The sequence below is a fragment of the Neoarius graeffei genome, chromosome 11 (assembly GCF_027579695.1).
Source record: "Neoarius graeffei isolate fNeoGra1 chromosome 11, fNeoGra1.pri, whole genome shotgun sequence".
Lineage (NCBI taxonomy): Eukaryota > Metazoa > Chordata > Actinopteri > Siluriformes > Ariidae > Neoarius > Neoarius graeffei.
In genome coordinates, this window is record NC_083579.1 from 70142653 (window position 1) to 70166469 (window position 23817).

Genomic DNA, 23817 nt, shown 5'->3' on the forward strand with positions numbered 1-23817 from the left:
CTCTCTAGCCGCTTTATCCTTCTACATGGTCGCAGGCAAGCTGGAGCCTATCCCAGCTGACTATGGGCGAAAGGCGGGGTACACCCTGGACAAGTCGCCAGGTCATCACAGGGCTGACGACACAGACAACCATTCACACTCACATTCACACCTACGCTCAATTTAGAGTCACCAGTTAACCTAACCTGCATGTCTTTGGACTGTGGGGGAAACCGGAGCACCCGGAGGAAACCCACGCGGACACGGGGAGAACATGCAAACTCCGCACAGAAAGGCCCTCGCCGGCCCCGGGGCTCGAACCCAGGACCTTCTTGCTGTGAGGCGACAGCGCTAACCACTACACCACCATGCCGCCGAGAACAACATTTATTTATCATTATTCATTTATTAATTTATTATTATATCTATTATTTATATTTAATATTTATTAATTATTATTCAGACTGGGGCGGCACGGTGGTGTAGTGGTTAGCGCTGTCGCCTCACAGCAAGAAGGTCCTGGGTTCGAGCCCCGTGGCCGGCGAGGGCCTTTCTGTGTGGAGTTTGCATGTTCTCCCCGTGTCCGCATGGGTTTCTTCCGGGTGCTCCGGTTTCCCCCACAGTCCAAAGACATGCAGGTTATGTTAACTGGTGACTCTAAATTGAGCGTAGGTGTGAATGTGAGTGTGAATGGTTGTCTGTGTCTATGTGTCAGCCCTGTGATGACCTGGCGACTTGTCCAGGGTGTACCCCGCCTTTCGCCCGTAGTCAGCTGGGATAGGCTCCAGCTTGCCTGCGACCCTGTAGAAGGATAAAGTGGCTAGAGATAATGAGATGAGATGAGATTATTCAGACTTCACACTTTCAGGGTAGGCTATATGAATTGTAGGTCGACACTGCTCACACACATGCATTTGTTCAACATCACAAACCTGATGGTGCTGTACTTGATATGCATGGTGAATCTGGTTGTCCCGATGACTCGTTGGGTTGTCCCTCATTCTGTCCCTCAATCTGATCCTGAATGTCTTCATCCTCACTCTCAGATTGCCTTTCACATGCCTCACTTTCCACCTCTCCAACCACCACCTCTGGCTCTCTCTCCACCTCTGGCTCTCTCTCCTCTTTCATAATCTTCATCTTCCTTACTCTCTCTATGTTGCTTTTTGCCAACAGGGGCAAAAAAGGACATAATGTCCTTCTTGCTCCTTTCCATGATGATAGCCTACAGTAGGCCTATACTAAAAAGTAAACGGAGAGGAATGTAGCCTCTACATATCAAAAGGCCATTCAAGTTTTACAAGAAGGTTAAACACTGTCGGTTATTTTACCCATTTCCCAAAAATATTAAGTTAGGCTAGTTATTGCTGTGCAACACACTTTTAAGAAAGCGCAATAAAATGGATTTATTATTGTAGTGAACAACAACAGTAAAACACGGATATGTGCAAACACTGACGTTACGAAATTGAATAATTTTCCCTACCTTCGCCTCTTTGCAGTAGCCTAGTCCTTGCAGGGCTGCAGCTGTTATCTCTCACGTCCGAAGTTTACAATTCGCGCTGCTGCGGGTCTTTCTGCTGCAGGTAACAGTGTGCGTGTAGCGCTTTAAGGAGTCCGTGTAGAACACTCCGTCATGTCAGTTCCGATCTTCGAGCCAGCGCACGTCAAAATTAATAAATCTTGTTACCTGTTCAGCACAGGGGCCACAACAGGGGCCAGGAGCAATTTTACAGGGGCACTGGCCCCCCGGCCCCCGTTTAAAACCGCCTATGACCCTGGACAAGTCGCCAGGTCATCACAGGGCTGACACATAGACACAGACAACCATTCACACTCACATTCACACCTACGGTCAATTTAGAGTCACCAGTTAACCTAACCTGCATGTCTTTGGACTGTGGGGGAAACCGGAGCACCCGGAGGAAACCCACGCGGACACGGGGAGAACATGCAAACTCCGCACAGAAAGGCCCTCGCCGGCCACGGGGCTCGAACCCGGACCTTCTTGCTGTGAGGCGACAGCACTAACCACTACACCACCGTGCCGCCCTGCCCATATATATATATATATATATATATATATATAAGTTTTATCAATATCATTTCATGACTATACAGGCGGGCAGCACGGTGGTGTAGTGGTTAGCGCTGTCGCCTCACAGCAAGAAGGTCCGGGTTCGAGCCCCGTGGCCGGCGAGGGCCTTTCTGTGCGGAGTTTGCATGTTCTCCCCGTGTCCGCGTGGGTTTCCTCCGGGTGCTCCGGTTCCCCCCACAGTCCAAAGACATGCAGGTTAGGTTAACTGGTGACTCTAAATTGACCGTAGGTGTGATTGTGAGTGTGGATGGTTGTCTGTGTCTATGTGTCAGCCCTGTGATGACCTGGCAACTTGTCCAGGGTGTACCCCGCCTTTCGCCCGTAGTCAGCTGGGATAGGCTCTAGCTTGCCTGCGACCCTGTAGAACAGGATAAAGCGGCTAGAGATAATGAGATGAGAATGAGACTATACAGACACATGAATGAATGAATGAATGAATGAATGAATGAACAACAAACGTAAATAATACTCAAACAGCTTTAAAGAAATCATCAGAATGGATGATAATATCGACTTGTCCAGGGTGTACCCCGCCTCTCACCCATAGTCAGCTGGGATCGGCTCCAGCTTGCCTGCGACCCTGCACAGGATAAGCGTCTAAGAGTAATGGATGGATGGATGATAATATCAGATATAATCACAGAGACATCGTAAATAGCTGTTAGATTTTTAGAAACATTCTGGTAATCTATGTGAATATAAGTGTAGTGAGTTCAACATTGAATATAAAATGTTGCTTTCCCTCTTTTAATGTAATATCATGTCAGAAAAAAAAAAAAGATGAGACCAAACTGAATCATGACTGGAGTGGCTGGAGTGTTTGGTCATTAATAAGGACATGACGTCAGCTGATCCTACCTGGTCCATCCCAGTGATGACAGTGTTCAAAGTGTGTGACAGGTGAGTGATTCTCCTGTGCAGTGATGTGTGTGAGGAGCTGCTCTACCTGAGCACAGTCTGTCATGGACAGGACACTAATGCACTGAAACTCTTGATGGATCAGGCCTTACTATGGACACTTTCACTGTAAGGTAGGAATGTTTATTACTCATATCCAGCACTCGTCAAAAGTTTGGACACATTTCTAATTTTTATTAAGTAAAAGACATTTCATGTCTTAAACTAATGATGGATGTCGTTTCTCTTTACTTTGTTGAGCAGTTATTGAGATAATACAGATTACTACAGTTGTGGTGTTGAATAGGGCTATTTACTGTATGTTTATTATTTACTATTTACTGTTTGATCTCGAATGCATTAAAAAGGCAAGAAATTACACTAATTAACTTTTGATGAGGCACACCTGTTAATTGAAAAGCATTCCAGGTGACTACCTCATGAAGCTGGTTAAAATAATGCCAATAGTGTGCAAAGCGTCATCAAGGGAAACGGTGGATACTTTGAAGACTCTAAAATATGAAACATGTTTTTTTGTTTATCGCATAATTCTATATATGTTCCATATGTTATTTCAGAGTTTTGATGTCTCCAGTATTGTTTGACAGTGTAGAAAATAGTCAAAATACAGAAAACTATGAAAGAATAGGGGTGTACAAACTTTTGACTCATACGGTATGCTTCTTTAAAACCTGTGTGGTTTAAAAATGGTTTTGTTTTCATTATATATACCATCCTGTATAAAAAGTACCATATACATAAAGCTGTAAGCCTGACTGACGTGATCAATCATGCCAAATGGAAATTCTTATTATCTATGGAATTATCATTTTTAAAATGTCATTGAAGATGTCATGGAAATTTTCAGCCTTAAATAAATCATGAACTTTTTATTTAAACTACCTGCTGAGCTTATTAACTGTACTGTGTATAATAAATTATCGGCTGCTGCCCATTGCTGTAGCTTCAGATCACTACACTAAACCCTAAATACTAATCCCTTCCATGAAATTATATGTATTTTTTCAATAGGTTCTTATGCAGTCTATTTGCTAGTTATTTATAGTGTTGAACAAAACTATAACTTACAGTATAATATTGAATGGCTATACATTCAGGAATTGTGAAAGTATTAGTAATTTTTTTCTTTTTTTAGCTTTTTATATATCGGGATTATTTAAGGAGTAAAAAAGCTGTAAAATGAGCAAACATGAGCATTCTTATGTATATCCATGTAAAAGAAAAGAAAAGAAAAGGATGCATTTATATAGTACAAATAAAAGCTTAAAAGTCAGGTTTAGGCTGAAATTATGTTTGAATCAATGCTAAAATATGCTTAAATAAATATGGTGTTATATATGCTGTTCTGTAAGAAATAAAAGCATGCTACTGAATCATCGAGAGTTAATTACATTTGTAAGGATATTATTTTTTCCAGTCTTGGAAACACAATCCATCCAGACAGTGAAGTCAGTTGAAATCAGAGGTGACATATAATCTAACGATGTCTTTGTAAATCTGAAACTTATCTTAGTAATACGTAAAGTGTAAATGACTTTCAATGGTTGTTATGAACGTCTCTTATCACAGCTTTTGAAGTGTGAAGAAGGCCCACGTTTGGAAAGTGGGCGAGGAAGGCATGGCGGAGTTCTGGCTGATTTCAGTTCCCCTGGACAAAGTCAGTTCACAATCTTTGGAAAAGCTTAAACGGGCTACAGTCAAAGCCAGCCTGGGAAGCTACTTCAGATTCCACATCCCCGAGCTGAAGGTAAGGAGGAGCGGTGAAATGCAGCATGACCAGACTTGGGCAGGGCAGGGGATGTGAGCATGTCAGATTTTTTTCTTTGTCAGAATATCATTTGTTTGCGTACTGGTGTCAGTACGTATAGAAGTCATGTGTTGCAGCTCAAGGTCATAAGTGCCTCATGTATTTTGGAAGTCAAGAGTGTTGGGTTGTCTCACTCATTTTTCTGTCTTTTAGAAAAGGCTTGCGATTATTTTGTATTAATTTCAACAGATATTTGTTGAAGGTAGACCGGTGTAGCACAATTTTCAACGATTTATGCTGGACAATGCCAAAAACCTCACGTGACACATTCTATTTAAATCCTTATGCCACTGTAGGCCAGTATGCAGTATGCAGGCCAGTATGAAGGAGACATCACACTCAGTTTCTTTCTCTGAATTTTTGGAATTAACTATACCTTGGTAGACTTAGTGCTTGGTACGCTGAATATTAACCATGGTCATCCTTAGTCACAGTGTTCACAATGTTCACTGTTAAAGTTGGTTATACATGAGGTACACATCTAAACATACTGTGTTCGCTGGATTTACCAGGTAGGCACACTGGATGTGTTGCTTAGTGTTTCTGATGACCTCTCCAGACTGGACTCCTACGCAGAAGGGTAAGCAAATTCTATAAAGCCAGTTTTAAAGCTAAACAGCCTTTCGATTTCATAAAATCGGTGAAATTTAGTTCCCTTTGAAATTTGGTCTTTGTGATACATGTTGATTTCTGAACTATCTCACAAAATATCAGGCCATTCTGTGGCTGGGAAGTTATTTAATTTGAGGGGATTAAAGCAAATACGGTGCACGAAATCGCTCTCTTTGCGCAGTCAAGTGGACAGAGGAAGTCCATTTGTGTGTGTGCATGCGCAGGTTTACCTTTGAGCGTGCACTGACAGTTCCATCATTCTGTCGCTAAACGAACAGCTGATCACACCAAGGTGCTCGCTGAGCGCCAATATTTATTAGTTTGGTCCTGCGTTCCCTTTCCTTCGCGTAGAACATAACGTCTTTTCTTCTCGCTTTCCGTTACTGTAGTCGGTCTTTCACGTTTCATTCACACACTCACGTCCTCCATTTTTCTCTCCTGTTTCAAATTTGTATCCCACAATGCCTTGCGCCTTGGGCAGCACGGTGGTGTAGTGGTTAGCGCTGTCACCTCACAGCAAGAAGGTCTGGGTTCGAGCCCCATGGCCGGCGAGGGCCTTTCTGTGCGGAGTTTACATGTTCTCCCCGTATCCACGTGGGTTTCCTCCGGGTGCTCCGGTTTCCCCCACAGTCCAAATACATGCAGGTTAGGTTAACTGGTGACTCTAAATTGACCGTAGGTGTGAATGTGAGTGTGAATGGTTGTCTGTGTCTATGTGTCAGCCCTGTGATGACCTGGCGACTTGTCCAGGGTGTACCCCGCCTTTCGCCCGTAGTCAGCTGGGATAGGCTCCAGCTTGCCTGCGACCCTGTAGGACAGGATAAAGCGGCTAGAGATAATGAGATGAGATGAGACAATGCCTTGCACGAACGGGCAAAGCCCACCATGTGATGTAATGCATGATGTAGTATCTTGAATTGGGTCATGGTGAAGCAGGAAAAAATAGCGGAGAATTTAAGGCCACATGGCCCTAAATTCATTAATTGTTCTATTTTAAAAAATAATAAAATTGGAAGTCTGTGATTCGAATTCAGTAGCTTTCGGTCCACTAAACAAAAATAACTGGTTGTCGGGGAACATTCTTTTATGACCTACACTTGAAAAATCTGAAAGGCGGTCTTGCGTTAATGTTTTTAAACGCGACTTTGTATTTTCCACACGTTAACATGCTTTTTTTTTTTCATTTAACCAATCTGATCTCAGGGTCATCCTGGTTAATTAATACATATTATATACAGTACTGTGCAAAAGTCTTAGGCACCCTATGTATATTGTTTTCATTCATACAAACTTTGTTATAGATTTTTATTTTATGACTTCTACATTATCGAGTCAAAACATCACAAAAACATTTTAGTGTTCCAAACGTTCGTTATTTTTCCAGCACAAAAGTAAATGTTACAGGGGAAAAAATGTTTGTATCTGAGCAGCATATTACATAAGCGACCACTTTTCAGATTAAAAAATAAAACACAATGAAGGCGACTGGGTTTTTGGGGCAAAATGAAGAAGCGAGTATGACAGAAAAAGTGTCCAGAAGAACTGGGTCACTGTGGCTGGTTCTGTAAGATGCTCCGTAAAACCTACATCTCATTTCCTTATAAAACTGCACTCACTGTACCTGAGACTACTATTTTTTTTAAAAAGCAAAGGGTCGTCTCAGTATTTTTTTTTTAATGCTGAAACGTTTCATTTCATTATTTTTAAGCCATTTTTAGTCTACAGCATTTCTTTACACGTGCCTAAGACTTTTTTTTAAATACACAGTACTGTATATTAAAAAGTCCTGGGTGTTTTGTGGGTAACCAGAGGTTATTCCATAGGTTACTTCATTCCTCATACGCATCCGTCTGGCCTCCTTGTGCTGTCTGTGGGAAAATTCACAAGCAACTGTATCGCATTTATCGTTAGCAGAGACACTCAATCCAGCAGGGTCTTGTTTCAGGTGCTACTTCACAATGTTCCATGCGTCCTTGTGTTGTGGAAACTGAGCTCTGGGTTTTTCCTTCTTTTCTCCATTTCACAAGCACGATCCTCTTTACCTCGGGTAAAATCAGGTCCTGGAGAGTCATAATCATTTTAGTTGTAGTATCAGAACACCAACTTGAAGTTCTCAAAAACAAAGCCCTTAACGTATCAGGAATTGGTGTTGTTTGTTTGTTTGTTTGTTTGTTTGTTTGTTTGTTTGTTTTTCTAACCATGTACAGCACCTTAAGGCAAATGAAATGTATGTGTGATGTATGATTTAGGTCTTTAAATGCTTGCTTTAAACATAAGACCTTCAGACACTTTGTCTCTCTTTCACAGCGTAATGCGAAAAACAGCTCAGTGTATGACGGAGCTCATGGAACAGTCCAGTGACAAGGTCATGGAGAATGTTCTGGCAAATGGAGGTATATCAGTGGATGGCACAGTCACTTTCAGCTCTTAGTGCTAAGCTAATGAGTCGCCCATATTCAACAGGACGAGATCATTAGCTAAGAGCAGACGCAGCAGGTGGCAGTTTCCATTCTTCTCAGCAAGGCCAGCCCACAGCTCCTGTTACCCATGGATATCATAGCATAGTTATTGTATCACTTACAGTGGTGCTTGAAAGTTTGTGAACCCTTTAGAAATTTCTATTTTTCTGCATAAGTATGACCTAAAACATCATCAGATTTTCACACAAGTCCTAAAAGTAGATAAAGAGAACCCAGTTAAACAAATGAGACAAAATATTATACTTGGTCATTTATTTATTGAGGAAAATGATCCAATATTACATATCTGTGAGTGGCAAAAGTATGTGAACCTTTGCTTTCAGTATCTGGTGTGACCCCCTTGTGCAGCAATAACTGCAACTAAACGTTTGCGGTAACTGTTGATCAGTCCTGCACACCGGCTTGGAGGAATTTTAGCCCGTTTCTCCGTACAGAACAGCTTCAACTCTGGGATGTTGGTGGGTTTCCTCACATGAACTGCTCGCTTCAGGTCCTTCCACAACATTTCCATTGGATTAAGGTCAGGACTTTGACTTGGCCATTCCAAAACATTAACTTTATTCTTCTTTAACCATTGTTTGGTTGAACGACTTGTGTGCTTAGGGTCGTTGTCTTGCTGCATGACCCACCTTCTCTTGAGATTCAGTTCATGGACAGATGTCCTGACATTTTCCTTTAGAATTCGCTGGTGTAATTCAGAATTCACTGTTCCATCAATGATGGCAAGCCGTCCTGGCCCAGATGCAGCAAAACAGGCCCAAACCATGATACTACCACCACCATGTTTCACAGATGGGATAAGGTTCTTATGCTGGAATGCAGTGTTTTCCTTTCTCCAAACACAACATTTCTCATTTAAACAACAAAGTTCTATTTTGGTCTCATCTGTCCACAAAACATTTTTCCAATAGCCTTCTGGCTTGTCCATGTGATCTTTAGCAAACTGCAGACGAGCAGCAATGTTCTTTTTATGGGCCTTTTCCACTACCCTTTTTCAGCTCACTTCAGCCCAACACGGCTCGCGTTTTGACTACCTCAGAGCAGCACAACTGAGCTCACTTTAGCACCCAAAACTCGCACCGTTTTGGAGTGGGGCTGAAGTGAGCCCAACCGAGCCGAGTGAGGCTGGGGGCGTGAGCAGACACTCCCCCGTGCACTGATTGGTGAGGAGGAGTGTCCTCACATGCCCACACACGCCCCGCGAGCACGCTGGGATCTGTAAACACCGTAAACCCGGAAGAAGAAGAATTATGAATTACAAGAATTTCTGAAGCCTTATGCGCCTCGCCTCATCTATACGCTCTTGCCAGTGTCTGTTGGCGTTGTCGGTGACAACAAGCCACAGCACCAAGACCAGCAACACTAACGACTCCATGGCCCTGTACTACGAAGCGGGTTTTCTGGCTTACCAGGGTAACTTCGAGAGTAACTTGATCACGTGCAGCGTAACTTCCCGATTAACCCATACTACGAAAGTTGGCTATGTTCAAACCGAGGTATGCTGCCATGGCAACTTACGCTGCATCTCAAACCTGCTCGTCTCAGGTTATGTTCTTGGTTAACCCGAGGTTTCCGATTAACCACACCCTTTTTAAACACCACCTCTCCACCGACATTTCCTCTAGAGACAATGCCAGCGTACCTGGATGACCCGTGCGATATCGGAGCGCAGATTAGAGATGGGATTTATGGCTCTTTGATGGGATCCACATCTTTGTGATCCGTTCTTTGAAAAGAGCTGTTCAAAAGACTGGCTCAGTTGGCTCTTTTTAAATATTTATTCAGTTTTAAGAAGACAGCGTCTAAAGAAGCCAGATCCCTCTGCTTAGACAGTGACATCAATATTTCTGGACATACCTTTTATATAAAGCAACCTAGACTTACATTATTGTAACCCCTAAACGCTCATAAATAACCATTAAAAAACAATGAGGGCTTCAATGAATGTCCATGCAGAACGGCTTTTCTGTAAAAAAAAAAAAAAAAGAGAACCCACTCAAGAACATAGTTACCAAGAACGCAAGAATATTTTATAAAAAACACTTGTTTTACAAAAATATTTAAGTCTGAGATACAAAATAGATACAACTACAATAAATATAACACAAGAACTAGTTATCACACAAGAACATTTTAATAGAAAAAAACAAACTTTCTATATTAAAAATATTGAAATTGTAACAGAAATAGATACAACTAAACAGTCAGATAAATAGATAAAGTTATAACAAGAACACAAGATTATTTTAATAGGAAAAAAACTATTAATGCAAAAAATATATTATTAGAAAAATAGATACAACTAGACAAACAGATAAATAAATAAAATACACAAAAATAGAACAAACAAAATGACGATAGAATAAATTAAATGAATGTCCGTGCAAAGTAGTTTTCCCACAATATTATCATTAATATCACACAACAACATTATACAAAACAATTTGAACTATTAGGCAAACAGATAAAACTTGAATAAATAAAAGGCAAATGAATGCTTGCTTGCACGCGCACACACACACACCTGAATGATGTTTTTATATTTCATTTTCACCTGTTGCCAGGTGCGTTTGGCACTGCTGTTGCCTCTGAAATGTTCACAGGACATACACCAACTTAGTCAAAGGGACTGAACAGTCAGTCATCCTAATTCATGTGACTCTGTGCACATATCAGCTTAAGTAGGCTACTCCATGAATTTACCATACCAAATTTTATTCAGGATTTTTCGGACATTAAACAAGCTATATATGACTGGGGCCACGTCGAAGGACCATTTTCTGTGACTTGTGATTGATCATGAAGCTTTCTCTCATCCTATACTTCTGTTCTGGAACATGTAGAAGGGAGAATGTACTTGCGCATTTACCCGATCGGCAATTCGTTGCCAACATGCTTGCCGGTCCTTATTGGCAGCCGCTGTGTTAGATTTTGCTCTTAATGTTGTTTTGAACTCCTCGTAGCTTTGCATTATGACAGCGCATTCTTCCTCCGTGAAGCACGGCGACCGTGCCATTGTGAACAGTGGTGATTTGCGCTGATAACCTTCACGTGAACGCGCATTAACCCTGATTAGGTTAACACAGGTTCAACAAATCAACTTCATAACTGGCGTCGTAGTACCGTTTAACCCCAAACAAGATAACCAGGTTTTGTCAACCCCGGTTTAGCGGGGGAACCCTGGGTTACTTCTGGGTAGGTTAACCTCCGTTCGTAGTACAGGGCCCAAGTATAATATTTTTGTCTCATTTGTTTAATTGGGTTCTCTTTCTCTACTTTTAGGACTTGTGTGAAAATCTGATGATGTTTTAGGTCATATTTATGCAGAAATATAGAAAATTATAAAGGGTTCACAAACTTTCAATCACAACTGTAAGTGTAAGAATAGACGTCTTGAAGAATTCACATAATGTCATTGCTTTTGTTTGTTTTTATTATTATTATTATTATTATTATTATTATTATTATTATTATTATTATTATTAATATATTCAAATTTCTACATTTCTCTCCAGAGCAAAAGGCACATCGTAAAGTTCCTCAGTCGCCACTGAAAATGTATTTCCAAGCTTTGCGGGGTATGCTAATGAGTGTCTGGAGTTTGTACATTTATTTTGTTTTAGATATAAAATGAAGGTGGCAGGACTAACTGCCAAATCGCATGGTGTGTTTGAATAAAATGATTGTAGAGTATGTCAAAAAGTCTTCATATTCTCTCCATTCTGTGCAGCGCAGATATTAATTGCGTCTCCTGTAACATGATGTTTGATATTTCAGTGGATCTGACTACATACATGACGAAGTTCCAGTGGGACAGAGCCAAATATCCCATCGCCCTGCCGCTTAAACCACTCACTGATCTTATCTTCAAGGTATACATCCCACACAGCCCTCACACGCCCAACATGAAGAGAACAGCTCTTTAGCATATTAATATTCATGTGTGCGTATCTGTGTTGGTGGCTGCATGTGTGTGTGTCAGCAAGTGGCCCAGGTCGAGACGGAGCTGAAGTCTCGTAATGCTGCGTACAGTGATGTGAAACTCAGTCTGCAAGCACTTGAGCAACAAAGAGAGTAAGTTCTCTTAAGTAGGAAATAAAATATGGCAAGGCATGACAATTATTATCCAATATTATCACATGATATATTTAAATAATATTGGTTGGCGTTGGGGTGGCACGGTGGTGTAGTGGATAGCACTGTTGCCTCACAGCAAGAAGGTCCGGGTTCGAGCCCCGTGGCCGGCGAGGGCCTTTCTGTGCGGAGTTTGCATGTTCTCCCCGTGTCCGCGTGGGTTTCCTCCAGGTGCTCCGGTTTCCCCCACAGTCCAAAGACATGCAGGTTAGGTTAACTGGTGACTCTAAATTGAGCGTAGGTGTGACTGTGAGTGTGAATGGTTGTCTGTGTCTATGTGTCAGCCCTGTGATGACCTGGCGACTTGTCCAGGGTGTACCCCGCCTTTCACCCGTAGTCAGCTGGGATAGGCTCCAGCTTGCCTGCGACCCTGTAGAACAGGATAAAGTGGCTAGAGATAATGAGATGAGATGGTTGGCATTGAGTGGTATATCAGATATATCTCATTCAGCTAGCATGATATTGAACGAGTCGATGAGTAGCTGAATGGAATATATCTGATAGACCATGAAAATAAGCCAGCCAATATGATTATTATTATTATACATTCACACTCTCTTCATATCAACATTCTCAAAGGCCAACACTAGCTTACCTGCGACTCAGTGCTGTTAGCACGGCAGTCCCGTTACCTTCCAGCTAATGTAGTGTTAGCGAAGGCCAATGCTAGCGCAGTCAAGCCGAATATTATTATTATTATTATTATTATTATTATTTTCTCTGTGTAATTTACTTCATTACTTTTAAACTCAACATCGACAACTACACACAATGGAGCGACCTGGCAGCCAAAATTATTTCAAAATCTTCCACTTTTAACGAAGCAAACCTTGCCGACATGTTTGTTTACAAACTGTCACAGTCATTCGCTAGCACAGAAGTTTTACATCTCCAACATGTCTCTTTTCCAGTTTTTCGATGTCCGTTGGTATGTTTGTCTCTTGTAAATATGCATGAAGAATATATAATAAAGTTTTGGTAGCCTTTCGGGTATTCTGCGCGTCTTCAGTTTTCAGTTTATTTATTTAGTGCTTAATCCTAGCACTGGATTACTGTAGCTTCATCTTCTCTCTTTCCCAGCGGACAAAGAAATAATTCTGCGCATGCGCAGCAGAAAACTCTCATATTGAATATTCGTATCAGCTCCAACGTGTGACGTCATATTGTCTTGACAATCATTCAACATCGTAAACCATATTCAACACTCATTCTCCATTGGGTAGAGTGACGTAATGCATGTAAGATAAGCGATATGCTAACAATATTGCATGCTATCCAGCAAATTAATGAAACCCGCTAGAAGGGAATAGAACACATGTTTTTATTCCATCAAAAAAGTGTCCTGGATGTATAATAATTCCCGATATTTCACTCTGATGATGTCACTCCCAGTGTTTTCCCGCTGACTGGATGTGTGTTGTCAAAATGGCGAGCCAGTTCAAAATTAAAATTTTTTTGATTAACTTGCTTTTTTTTTTTGTGGATGTGTCCATATAATATAAAGAACATTGCATGGTGGCGTGAGGATATGAAGTTTATCTTCTTCGCTCCACTTGTGAAATATACATTCACCACTCGAAGATAAACTTCACATCTTTGCACCACAGCGTAATATCCTCTATGTATTATATTATATCATATTATATAATTACATTATTTTTTGACAATTATCATACAATAATGATATGACAACATGACTGTTTTAGGAAAATAATTAACATATTGTTATAATTGATATGCAATGTGATGCGATGCAGCCTGGAGTTTCTGTTCCCACCATGATGTTATATTTACATCACGTTCTGAAATGGCTTATTGCTCTTATACCAAAGTTATTAAATTTTTATTAATTAAAGAATGATACATTATACTTGTTAATCCATTTACGGTTACATTTAAAGTTGTAGAGCATCCATGAAACAAGTTAGTTGCGGTTCTCACTTATGCTATAAGAGCCATGAACATTTGATCTCTCACCAGAATCTCCTTGTTTTTCTCTCCCTTGAATTTCAGACAAAAAAAGGAAAAGAAAAAGAAACAGAGATTGTCATGTTCCAGAGAAATCCGCAAGCACAATGTCCTCAGGAGTTGACAATTTAAAGATTGTCAACTGATCCCCAGGGTTTTTCATAGACAGAAGTCTATAGTTGAGACAAAATGGTGCAAGAACCAAACCAAAAAAAAGAACAGAATGGGCAGACTGATTCAAACTGACAGAAAAGCTGTAGTAACTCAAATAACCACTCTGTACAATCATGATGAGCAGAAAAGCATCTCAGAACACATAACAAAATATATATTATAGTCTTAGATTTTTACACAACTCGCTGTGAATTTGATGTTACTATAGACACTATAACAGAACAAACATGTTAAAATAAATCTGCAATCTGAATTACAGCCAGCGCTATAGTCCGAGTCATTCTGCTACAGAAAATTAATCAACACTTTTTGACAAGTGCTGTGGTGTAAATTGAAATAATTCCATTGTATTTGGATTTCATCATAATTTTAGTTTTATTCTGAAATGCAATTTCAATTGAATTAGTTTTCTGTGTGTTTGTATTCATTTATTTTTTTATATATATATTTTAATTTCAGTTGGGAGAATGTATTGAAAGTTATTCATGATCAAGAAGAAAAAAGGCAACACTTTACCTGCTTAAATGTGAGAAAAGTAAAATCAGAATTCATTGGATGTTTAAATAAAGTGAATATTTCGGATTGAATATTAACTCACTGTTGTTTTTTTAAATGGATTTCAGTCCATTGTTGGGAGGCAGTTTTTATTATCCCTTGCGGGCCAAGAGGCCCGAAGGGGGATTATGTCGTGGCGATGTCCGTCCGTCCGTCCGTCCGTCCATCCATCCATCCATCCATCCGTCCGTCCATCCGTCTGTCTGTCCATCCCAAGAAGGGTACTGAAATCAACTCTTCTCACAATTTTTGGAGGAATTTTCCGAAACTTTGCAAACGACTTTGCTATATGTCGGTAATGCGCATATTACAATTTCGTTCAATTCAGTCACATTTTACCAGAGTTATGGTCCTTGATTACCAAACTTGTACTTTGACAATTTCATGAGGGTCTGCTTGTCTTCTAAAATGAACTCCTCTCACAATTTTTGGAGGAATTTCATGAAACTAAAGCCCAGCGCACACAGGCGACTTCTTGTCACAAGCGTATTGCGATTTTTTGACGCAAGCTTCCCCTCTCGGGTAGATACGTGTGCTTGTTATCTGCGACCAGTGGGCGATTTGGGGAAGGCGATGCAAGTCACATGGAAATCACATGACTACTTCATGGGCAGGGATTGGCTTAGCCTTTGGAAGTGATCACTTCGTTATCGCAAAGACACGCACACGTGGCGATATCTCTGCAACAAGTCAGCAACTGGCGATTTTTTTGTCGCAGAATATCAAGCATGTTTGATACCTGCGATCTGTTGCAAGCAACAAAAAATTGCCGTCGCAAATATCCGCACACAAAGCAAATTTTTGCTTGCATCAAAAAGTTGCATGACCAAGTGACGGAAAGTCGCCTGTGTGCGCCGGGCTTTAGCAAAAGGCTTTGTTATATGTTGGTAATACACATATCACAATTTAGTTCAGTTCAGTCGCATCTTACCAGAGTTAGGGCCCTTGATTACCAAACTTGTACTTTGACAATTTCATGAGGGTGTATTAAGCACTTATAGCATAGATATAGTTGCCAGCGGGGGATATTGTACTCTCTGAGCACTCTTGTTTATAAGACTTATCGTTTTATTTTCTGTTAAATGTAATAAAATAAAATCTAATATACAACCCCGATTCCAAAAAAGTTGGGACAAAGTACAAATTGTAAATAAAAATGGAATGCAATGATGTGGAAGTTTCAAAATTCCATATTTTATTCAGAATAGAACATAGATGACATATCAAATGTTTAAACTGAGAAAATGTATCATTTAAAGAGAAAAATTAGGTGATTTTAAATTTCATGACAACAACACATCTCAAAAAAGTTGGGACAAGGCCATGTTTACCACTGTGAGACATCCCCTTTTTTCTTTACAACAGTCTGTAAACGTCTGGGGACTGAGGAGACAAGTTGCTCAAGTTTAGGGATAGGAATGTTAACCCATTCTTGTCTAATGTAGGATTCTAGTTGCTCAACTGTCTTAGGTCTTTTTTGTCGTATCTTCCGTTTTATGATGCGCCAAATGTTTTCTATGGGTGAAAGATCTGGACTGCAGGCTAGCCGGTTCAGTACCCGGACCCTTCTTCTACGCAGCCATGATGCTGTAATTGATGCAGTATGTGGTTTGGTATTGTCATGTTGGAAAATGCAAGGTCTTCCCTGAAAGAGACGTCGTCTGGATGGGAGCATATGTTGCTCTAGAACCTGGATATACCTTTCAGCATTGATGGTGTCTTTCCAGATGTGTAAGCTGCCCATGCCACACGCACTAATGCAACCCCATACCATCAGAGATGCAGGCTTCTGAACTGAGTGCTGATAACAACTTGGGTCGTCCTTCTCCTCTTTAGTGCGAATGACACGGCGTCCCTGATTTCCATAAAGAACTTCAAATTTTGATTCATCTGACCACAGAACAGTTTTCCACTTTGCCACAGTCCATTTTAAATGAGCCTTGGCCCAGAGAAGACGTCTGCGCTTCTGGATCATGTTTAGATACGGCTTCTTCTTTGAACTATAGAGTTTTAGCTGGCAACGGCGGATGGCACGGTGAATTGTGTTCACAGATAATGTTCTCTGGAAATATTCCTGAGCCCATTTTGTGATTTCCAATACAGAAGCATGCCTGTATGTGATGCAGTGCCGTCTAAGGGCCCGAAGATCACGGGCACCCAGTATGGTTTTCCGGCCTTGACCCTTACGCACAGAGATTCTTCCAGATTCTCTGAATCTTTTGATGATATTATGCACTGTAGATGATGATATGTTCAAACTCTTTGCAATTTTACACTGTCGAACTCCTTTCTGATATTGCTCCACTATTTGTCGGTGCAGAATTAGGGGGATTGGTGATCCTCTTCCCATCTTTACTTCTGAGAGCCGCTGCCACTCCAAGATGCTCTTTTTATAGCCAGTCATGTTAATAACCTATTGCCAATTGACCTAATGAGTTGCAATTTGGTCCTCCAGCTGTTCCTTTTTTGTACCTTTAACTTTTCCAGCCTCTTATTGCCCCTGTCCCAACTTTTTTGAGATGTGTTGCTGTCATGAAATTTCAAATGAGCCAATATTTGGCATGAAATTTCAAAATGTCTCACTTTCGACATTTGATATGTTGTCTATGTTCTGTTGTGAATACAATATCAGTTTTTGAGATTTGTAAATTATTGCATTCCGTTTTTATTTACAATTTGTACTTTGTCCCAACTTTTTTGGAATCGGGGTTGTATTAACATGATGACCAACACTGTATGTTAACATTGTTGTCGCCTTCCAGGGGATGTCTGCACACCAGATCTTTGACTGGCATCGTGAAAAAGGAGGACTTGGTTCTCAACTCAGAGTATCTCACCACTTTACTGGTTGTGGTGCCCAGGTTAGTGTGTGTTAGTGGTTAGTGGTGTTTAAACTACAGTCAGTAATTACTATTAAGCAAATAGAGCGTCTGACTCATTTTATTTTAATGTTAATCTATGAATGTTGTACTGTAATTAATTATACTAGTTGATTAAACACACCCACACCCCTACATTCCTGTTAATATGCCCATTTTATCCTGTATGTATAAATATTTCTTATATACCATTGTATGTTAGCCATTTCACTGCAACTACCTCAGCTCAATGTTGCACAACATTGTATTACACAATCAGCTTCACATTTCTGCACTTTATTCCACATATAGTCCATACTTTTTCTGCCATATATCTTTTATATTACAACTTCAAAGCAGAAACATTTGGGACGGTATGGAAACAATGTTCCTCAAAGAAAGATATGAAGGGATTTGAATATTTCATGCTCTATGTTGCATAATATCATTAAACTATTCAAGGAATTTCTGTGCATAAAGGGCAAAGGGCTCAAGCCAAAGCTGAACACCTGTGATCTCTGATCCCTCAGACGGCACCGCATCAAGAATCATCATTTATCTGTAGCTGATATAACCACATGGGCTCGGGATTACTTTGGCAAACTTTTGTCAAGTTCTACAATACAGAGTTATGTCCACAAATGCCAGTTAAAACTTTACTTTGCAAAAAGGAGGCCTTATTGTAACTGTGTCTAGAAGCACCGTCAACTTCTCTGGGCTCAGAGGCATCTAGATGGACCATCACACAGTGGAAGCATGTATTCCAGGTCTTCTTTGGAAGAAATGGACACTGTGTGCTCCAGACCAAAGACAAAAAGGACTGTTACCAGCAACAAGTCCAAAAGCCAGAGGGTGTCATGGTATGGGGTTGTGTCAGTACCTTTAACAAGGATCACTTACATTTTGTGATTGCAGCATTAATGCAGAAAAGTAAATTGAGATTTTCAAGCAACACATGCTGCCTTTACAGCCAGATGGCCTTTTGATTTCATAAAATCGGTGAAATTTAGCTCCCTCTGAAATTTGGTTTATTTCTGTAATATCTCACAAAATATCAGGCCATTCTATGGCTGGGAAGTTATTTAATTTGAAGGGATTCCCGAGCAAATAATGTGCATAAAATCGCTCGCTTCGGGCAGTCAAGCAGACAGAGGAAGTTCGTGTGCGCATGCGCAGGTTTACTGCCTTCTTCTTTTTCTTTTGGGTTTTACGGCAGCTGGCATCCACAGTGTTGCATTACTGGTTTACCTTTGAGCGTGCACTGACAGTTCCATCATTCTGTCGCTAAACGAACAGCTGATCACACCGAGGTGCTCGCTGAGCACCGATATTTATTAGTTTGGTCCTGCGTTTCCTTTCCTTCGCATATAACATCACGTCTTTTCTTCTCGCTTTCCGTTACTGTAGTCGGTCTTTCACATTTCATTCACACACTCGCGTCCTCCATTTTTCTCTCCTGTTTCAAATTTGTATCCCACAATGCCTTGTGCGAACAGGGAAAGCCCACCACATGATGCATGATGTAGTATCTTGAATTGGGTCATGGTGAAGCAGGAAAAAATAGCAGAGAATTTAGGGCCATGTGGCTCAAAATTCATTAATTGTTCTGTTAAAAAACGTAGAATAAAATGGCAAGTCTGTGATTTGAATTCAGAAGGTTTTGGTCCACTAAACAAAAATAATTGGGTGTCAGGAAAAATTGTTTTTAAGACCTAAACTTGAAAAATCTGAAAGGCAGTCTATCTTTAAGACGACATCTTTTCCAGGGATATTTCAACAAAACAATGCAAAACCACATTCTGTACACGTTACAAAGACATGGCTGTGGAAGAAGATGGTGCCTGTCCCCTCTGTCCCATTGTTTTCAGTTTTAATTTCAATTTCAACATACCGTCCCACTTTTTTCTGATTTGGGCTTGTAGCTTTTCATATTTTTCTTTTTCTACTTGTATGCTCGTAAATTCTGCTTTTATGTACATTTTGTTTTTATGTCGTGGAATAAAAACAGGAAATGAAAAATAATTAAAAGCATTTCACTGAATACTGTACTGTGTATGGTTGTGTGTGTGAGAGACCAATAAAATTTGATTTTGAAACCCATTTTTACAGGATGTGTATTAGGCAGTGGGAAAACACCTATGAATCCATGTCAGAGTTTGTGGTTCCTCGCTCCAGCAGGTTAGTTCCCGTCATTTGTTCCTGTTTATTCTTAGCTCAGCTAACTAATCACCCATTCATGACCGCAGTCCAGCTCTAGCCATAGGTCAGCAGGTTAAGTTCACCCAAGTATAAAGTTACTGATGGAAAGCAAGCATCTCACCTCAGCCTCCATGACCGATATCCATCTCAGTGGCTCTAATTAGCCTGTTTTACTTCGTCCTCATTAAGCAGTCAGCCTCAGAAGATCAGACACCGTTCACCATGTAGGATGTCCTGGTTGTTTGTTGCAACAGCAGTGAATAGCAATTATACTGACGTTAAAAATGATAAAAGAAAATGAAAAATAAAAATAACCATCGTCCTTATCTTAACCTATATACTGGTGATACGGCTTTAAAACGTTTTTATTATGTGCCATAGGAAGTTGCTGGAGGAAGAGGACGCTGGGATTTTCACAGTGACACTATTCAAGAATGCTGTCAAAGAATTCAAAGCCAATGCCAAAAAGCACAAGTAAGTGTACCTTATCAAACACACATGCATATATATATTTGAGGTGAACGTATTCTTGAAACCTCAAACAGTTTGTGGTCTCTGATAGATTCACAGTGCGAGACTTCAACTTAGAGGAAGCCGAATGGCAACAAAAGGAGATGAGCCGCCTCAGCATTGATAAGAAAGAACAGTATGTGAGTAACACTTGGATATATCTCCAGATAGCTACAGGATATACACTCACTGGCCCCTCATGCTGCAGCAACACAATGGATAAAATGCAGATACAGGCCAAGAGCTTCAGTTAATGTTTACATCAAATATCAGAATGGGGGAACAATGTGATCTCAGTGACGTTAACCGTATCTAACTTCTGCAGTTAACTATTGTGGCATAACTCTCATCCCAATAGCAGCCAAAATTTTCAACAAACTCCTCCTTAATCGCATTGTTCCTCGCCTCGAGCCATTCCTTCGCATGAATCAAAATGAGTTTCGAAGAAGTAGAACCGCTGTCGCTCAGATACTATGAGTTAGGCGAATTCTTGGGGAGATGAAGAGATTGAACAAAGATGTCACTCTCTGCTTCATTGACTTTTGCAAAGCCTTCGACTCCATCAGCAGAGAAGTTATGTTCGAGATTTTGCCACGATATGGAATTCTGTCACCCATCATTGGTGCAATAAAATCACTGTACACCAACACTTCAGCCACCCGATGAAGAAACTGAGTCATTTAATATTACAGCAGGTATCCTTCAAGGTGACACTTGCCCAATTTCTTTTCATTGTTGTGCTCGATTATGTCTTACGGATTTCGCTTGATAAAATGAAAGAAAAAGGTCTTACAATCAAGCCTCGACAAAGCAGAAGACATCCCGCTGAATACCTTACAGATTTGGACTTTGCTGATGACCTAGGCTTGATCTCAGAATCCATAAAAGATGTGGAGTTATTACTACAATCGCTAGAATATGCCACTAGCCAAGTAGGTCTCTATTGTAATAAGGGAAAGACAAAATTTTTATCTACGTCTTCCTTACCATGCGAGCTTAAATCCCTAAATGTCACTAACATAAAAAAGGTAGATGATTTCAAATACCTGGGATCCCATATCGCAGACTCACAAAAGGAATTCAAGATCAGAAAGCCCTAGCGTGGGAAGCCTGTAATAAGCTAGAAAAAAATTTGGCAGTCATATTTAACTAAGTCTATTAAGGTCCAGACATTTAGAACTTTAGTAGAGCCAGTTCTTCTGTATGGCTCAGAAACCTGGACCCTAACTACCAAGCTTGAGAGTCATCTTGATGGATGCTATACAAATCTGTTAAGAAGAGTACAGAACATCAGCTGGAGGGACCATGCCACTCTTGGCCAAATCTACAGAGGATTACCATGAGTATCCCAGAAGCTTAAGCAAAAGCGTCTACAGTTTGCTGGCCATTGCCATCGTGCCACAGGCAAAGTAATTTCCTTTCTCCTTCTATGGTGCCCTTCTGGCAAAGTTGTATCCAGAAAGTTAACATACCCAGACACCATTGCCAGAGACTCGGGCATCGATATTGAAGACCTGGGTTCAGTGATGCAGGACTGCTGTGTCTGGAGAGAGTTAGTCATGGTAATCTCATCCACCCCTGTGGTCAAAGGATGATGATGAACTGTAACATGGTTGGTGGTGCCAGATGGGCTGGGTGGTGCATTTCAGAAACTGCTGATCAGCTTGGATTTTCAGGCACAAGGTCTTAGGTCCTGAGATACAGATGGATGCAAAAGACATCCAGTTGGCATCAGTGTTGTGGGTTGAAATGCCTTGTTGAAAGGCAAGAATCATTCAAGTTAACAGGAAATCTACTATAACTAAAATAACACTGGTCAACAATTTTTCAGAAGTTGTCTGCTTCAGAGATTCAATCGTCTGTTTGTTATGAAATTTGGTGTGTTGAATTCAAATATGACAATTAAAAGAGCTGATTGGCTGTGGCTTCCAAGATATTTAAGTTTTTACATTTTATACTTATGTACATTGTGTAGATAGTAACGTTTTAAGTGTAAATTGTAAACCTAGGTCTCTTCATGTGTTTATGGTCGGCTTACATGATACTTCACCTGTTCTCTTTATGTAACACCTAGAAAATCAGCAAAAAGTTTATGTAAATAAAATGTATGATGAACCAAATGGCAAAAAACAATTATGTATAAGTACTGAATAGGTTTAGTCCTTATTCAGTGTGTACTTGGTGCTTTTTGGCAGCTTGTCTCTCCCTTACAAAAAAGAAGTTTATTCAAGTGTGCTTCTCGTATACTTCTTTTAAAGTAAAAATAAGAGCGTATGCTTTCAGTTTACTTTTTATTTACTTATCAGAGATATAATTAATAAAGTTATACATACAACCCCGATTCCAAAAAAGTTGGGACAAAGTACAAATTGTAAATAAAAATGGAATGCAATAATTTACAAATCTCAAAAACTGATATTGTATTCACAATAGAACATAGACAACATATTAAATGTCGAAAGTGAGACATTTTGAAATTTCATGCCAAATATTGGCTTATTTGCAATTTCATGACAGCAACACATCTCAAAAAAGTTGGGACAGGGGCAATAAGAGGCTGGAAAAGTTAAAAGGAACAGCTGGAGGACCAAATTGCAACTCATTAGGTCAATTGGCAATAGGTCATTAACATGACTGGGTATAAAAAGAGCATCTTGGAGTGACAGCAGCTCTCAGAAGTAAAGATGGGAAGAGGATCACCAGTCCCCCTAATTCTGCACCGACAAATAATGGAGCAATATCAGAAAGGAGTTCGACAGTGTAAAATTGCAAAGAGTTTGAACATATCATCATCTACAGTGCATAAGATCATCAAGAGAATCTGGAAGAATCTCTGTGCGTAAGGGTCAAGGCCGGAAAACCATACTGGGTGCCCGTGATCTTCGGGCCCTTAGACGGCACTGCATCACATACAGGCATGCTTCTGTATTGGAAATCACAAAATGGGCTCAGGAATATTTCCAGAGAACGTTATCTGTGAACACAATTCACCGTGCCATCCGCCATTGCCAGCTAAAACTCTATAGTTCAAAGAAGAAGCCGTATCTAAACATGATCCAGAAGCGCAGACGTCTTCTCTGGGCCAAGGCTCATTTAAAATGGACTATAGCAAAGTGGAAAACTGTTCTGTGGTCAGACGAATCAAAATTTGAAGTTCTTTATGGAAATCAGGGACACCGTGTCATTCGGACTAAAGAGGAGAAGGACGACCCAAGTTGTTATCAGCGCTCAGTTCAGAAGCCTGAATCTCTGATGGTATGGGGTTGCATTAGTGCGTGTGGCATGGGCAGCTTACACATCTGGAAAGACACCATCAATGCTGAAAGGTATATCCAGGTTCTAGAGCAACATATGCTCCCATCCAGACGACATCTCTTTCAGGGAAGACCTTGCATTTTCCAACATGACAATGCCAAACCACATACTGCATCAATTACAGCATCATGGCTGCGTAGAAGAAGGGTCCGGGTACTGAACTGGCCAGCCTGCAGTCCAGATCTTTCACCCATAGAAAACATTTGGCGC

The 23817-nt window shown here is 40.5% G+C and overlaps 1 protein-coding gene across 1 annotated transcript in view; it reads left to right on the top strand.

Moving 5' to 3' along the window:
• The first annotated feature begins 4613 nt into the window (after nt 1-4613).
• atp6v1c2 (ATPase H+ transporting V1 subunit C2) overlaps nt 4614-23817 on the top strand; it is a 35905-nt gene continuing 16701 nt past the window's right edge. Inside the window, exons 1-10 of the mRNA XM_060933166.1 lie at nt 4614-4742; nt 5315-5382; nt 7722-7807; nt 11410-11475; nt 11660-11766; nt 11877-11968; nt 17488-17586; nt 19693-19761; nt 20164-20256; nt 20345-20432. Of these exons, the coding sequence (XP_060789149.1) occupies nt 4614-4742; nt 5315-5382; nt 7722-7807; nt 11410-11475; nt 11660-11766; nt 11877-11968; nt 17488-17586; nt 19693-19761; nt 20164-20256; nt 20345-20432 (897 nt within the window). The remainder of the gene's footprint in view (nt 4743-5314; nt 5383-7721; nt 7808-11409; nt 11476-11659; nt 11767-11876; nt 11969-17487; nt 17587-19692; nt 19762-20163; nt 20257-20344; nt 20433-23817) is intronic.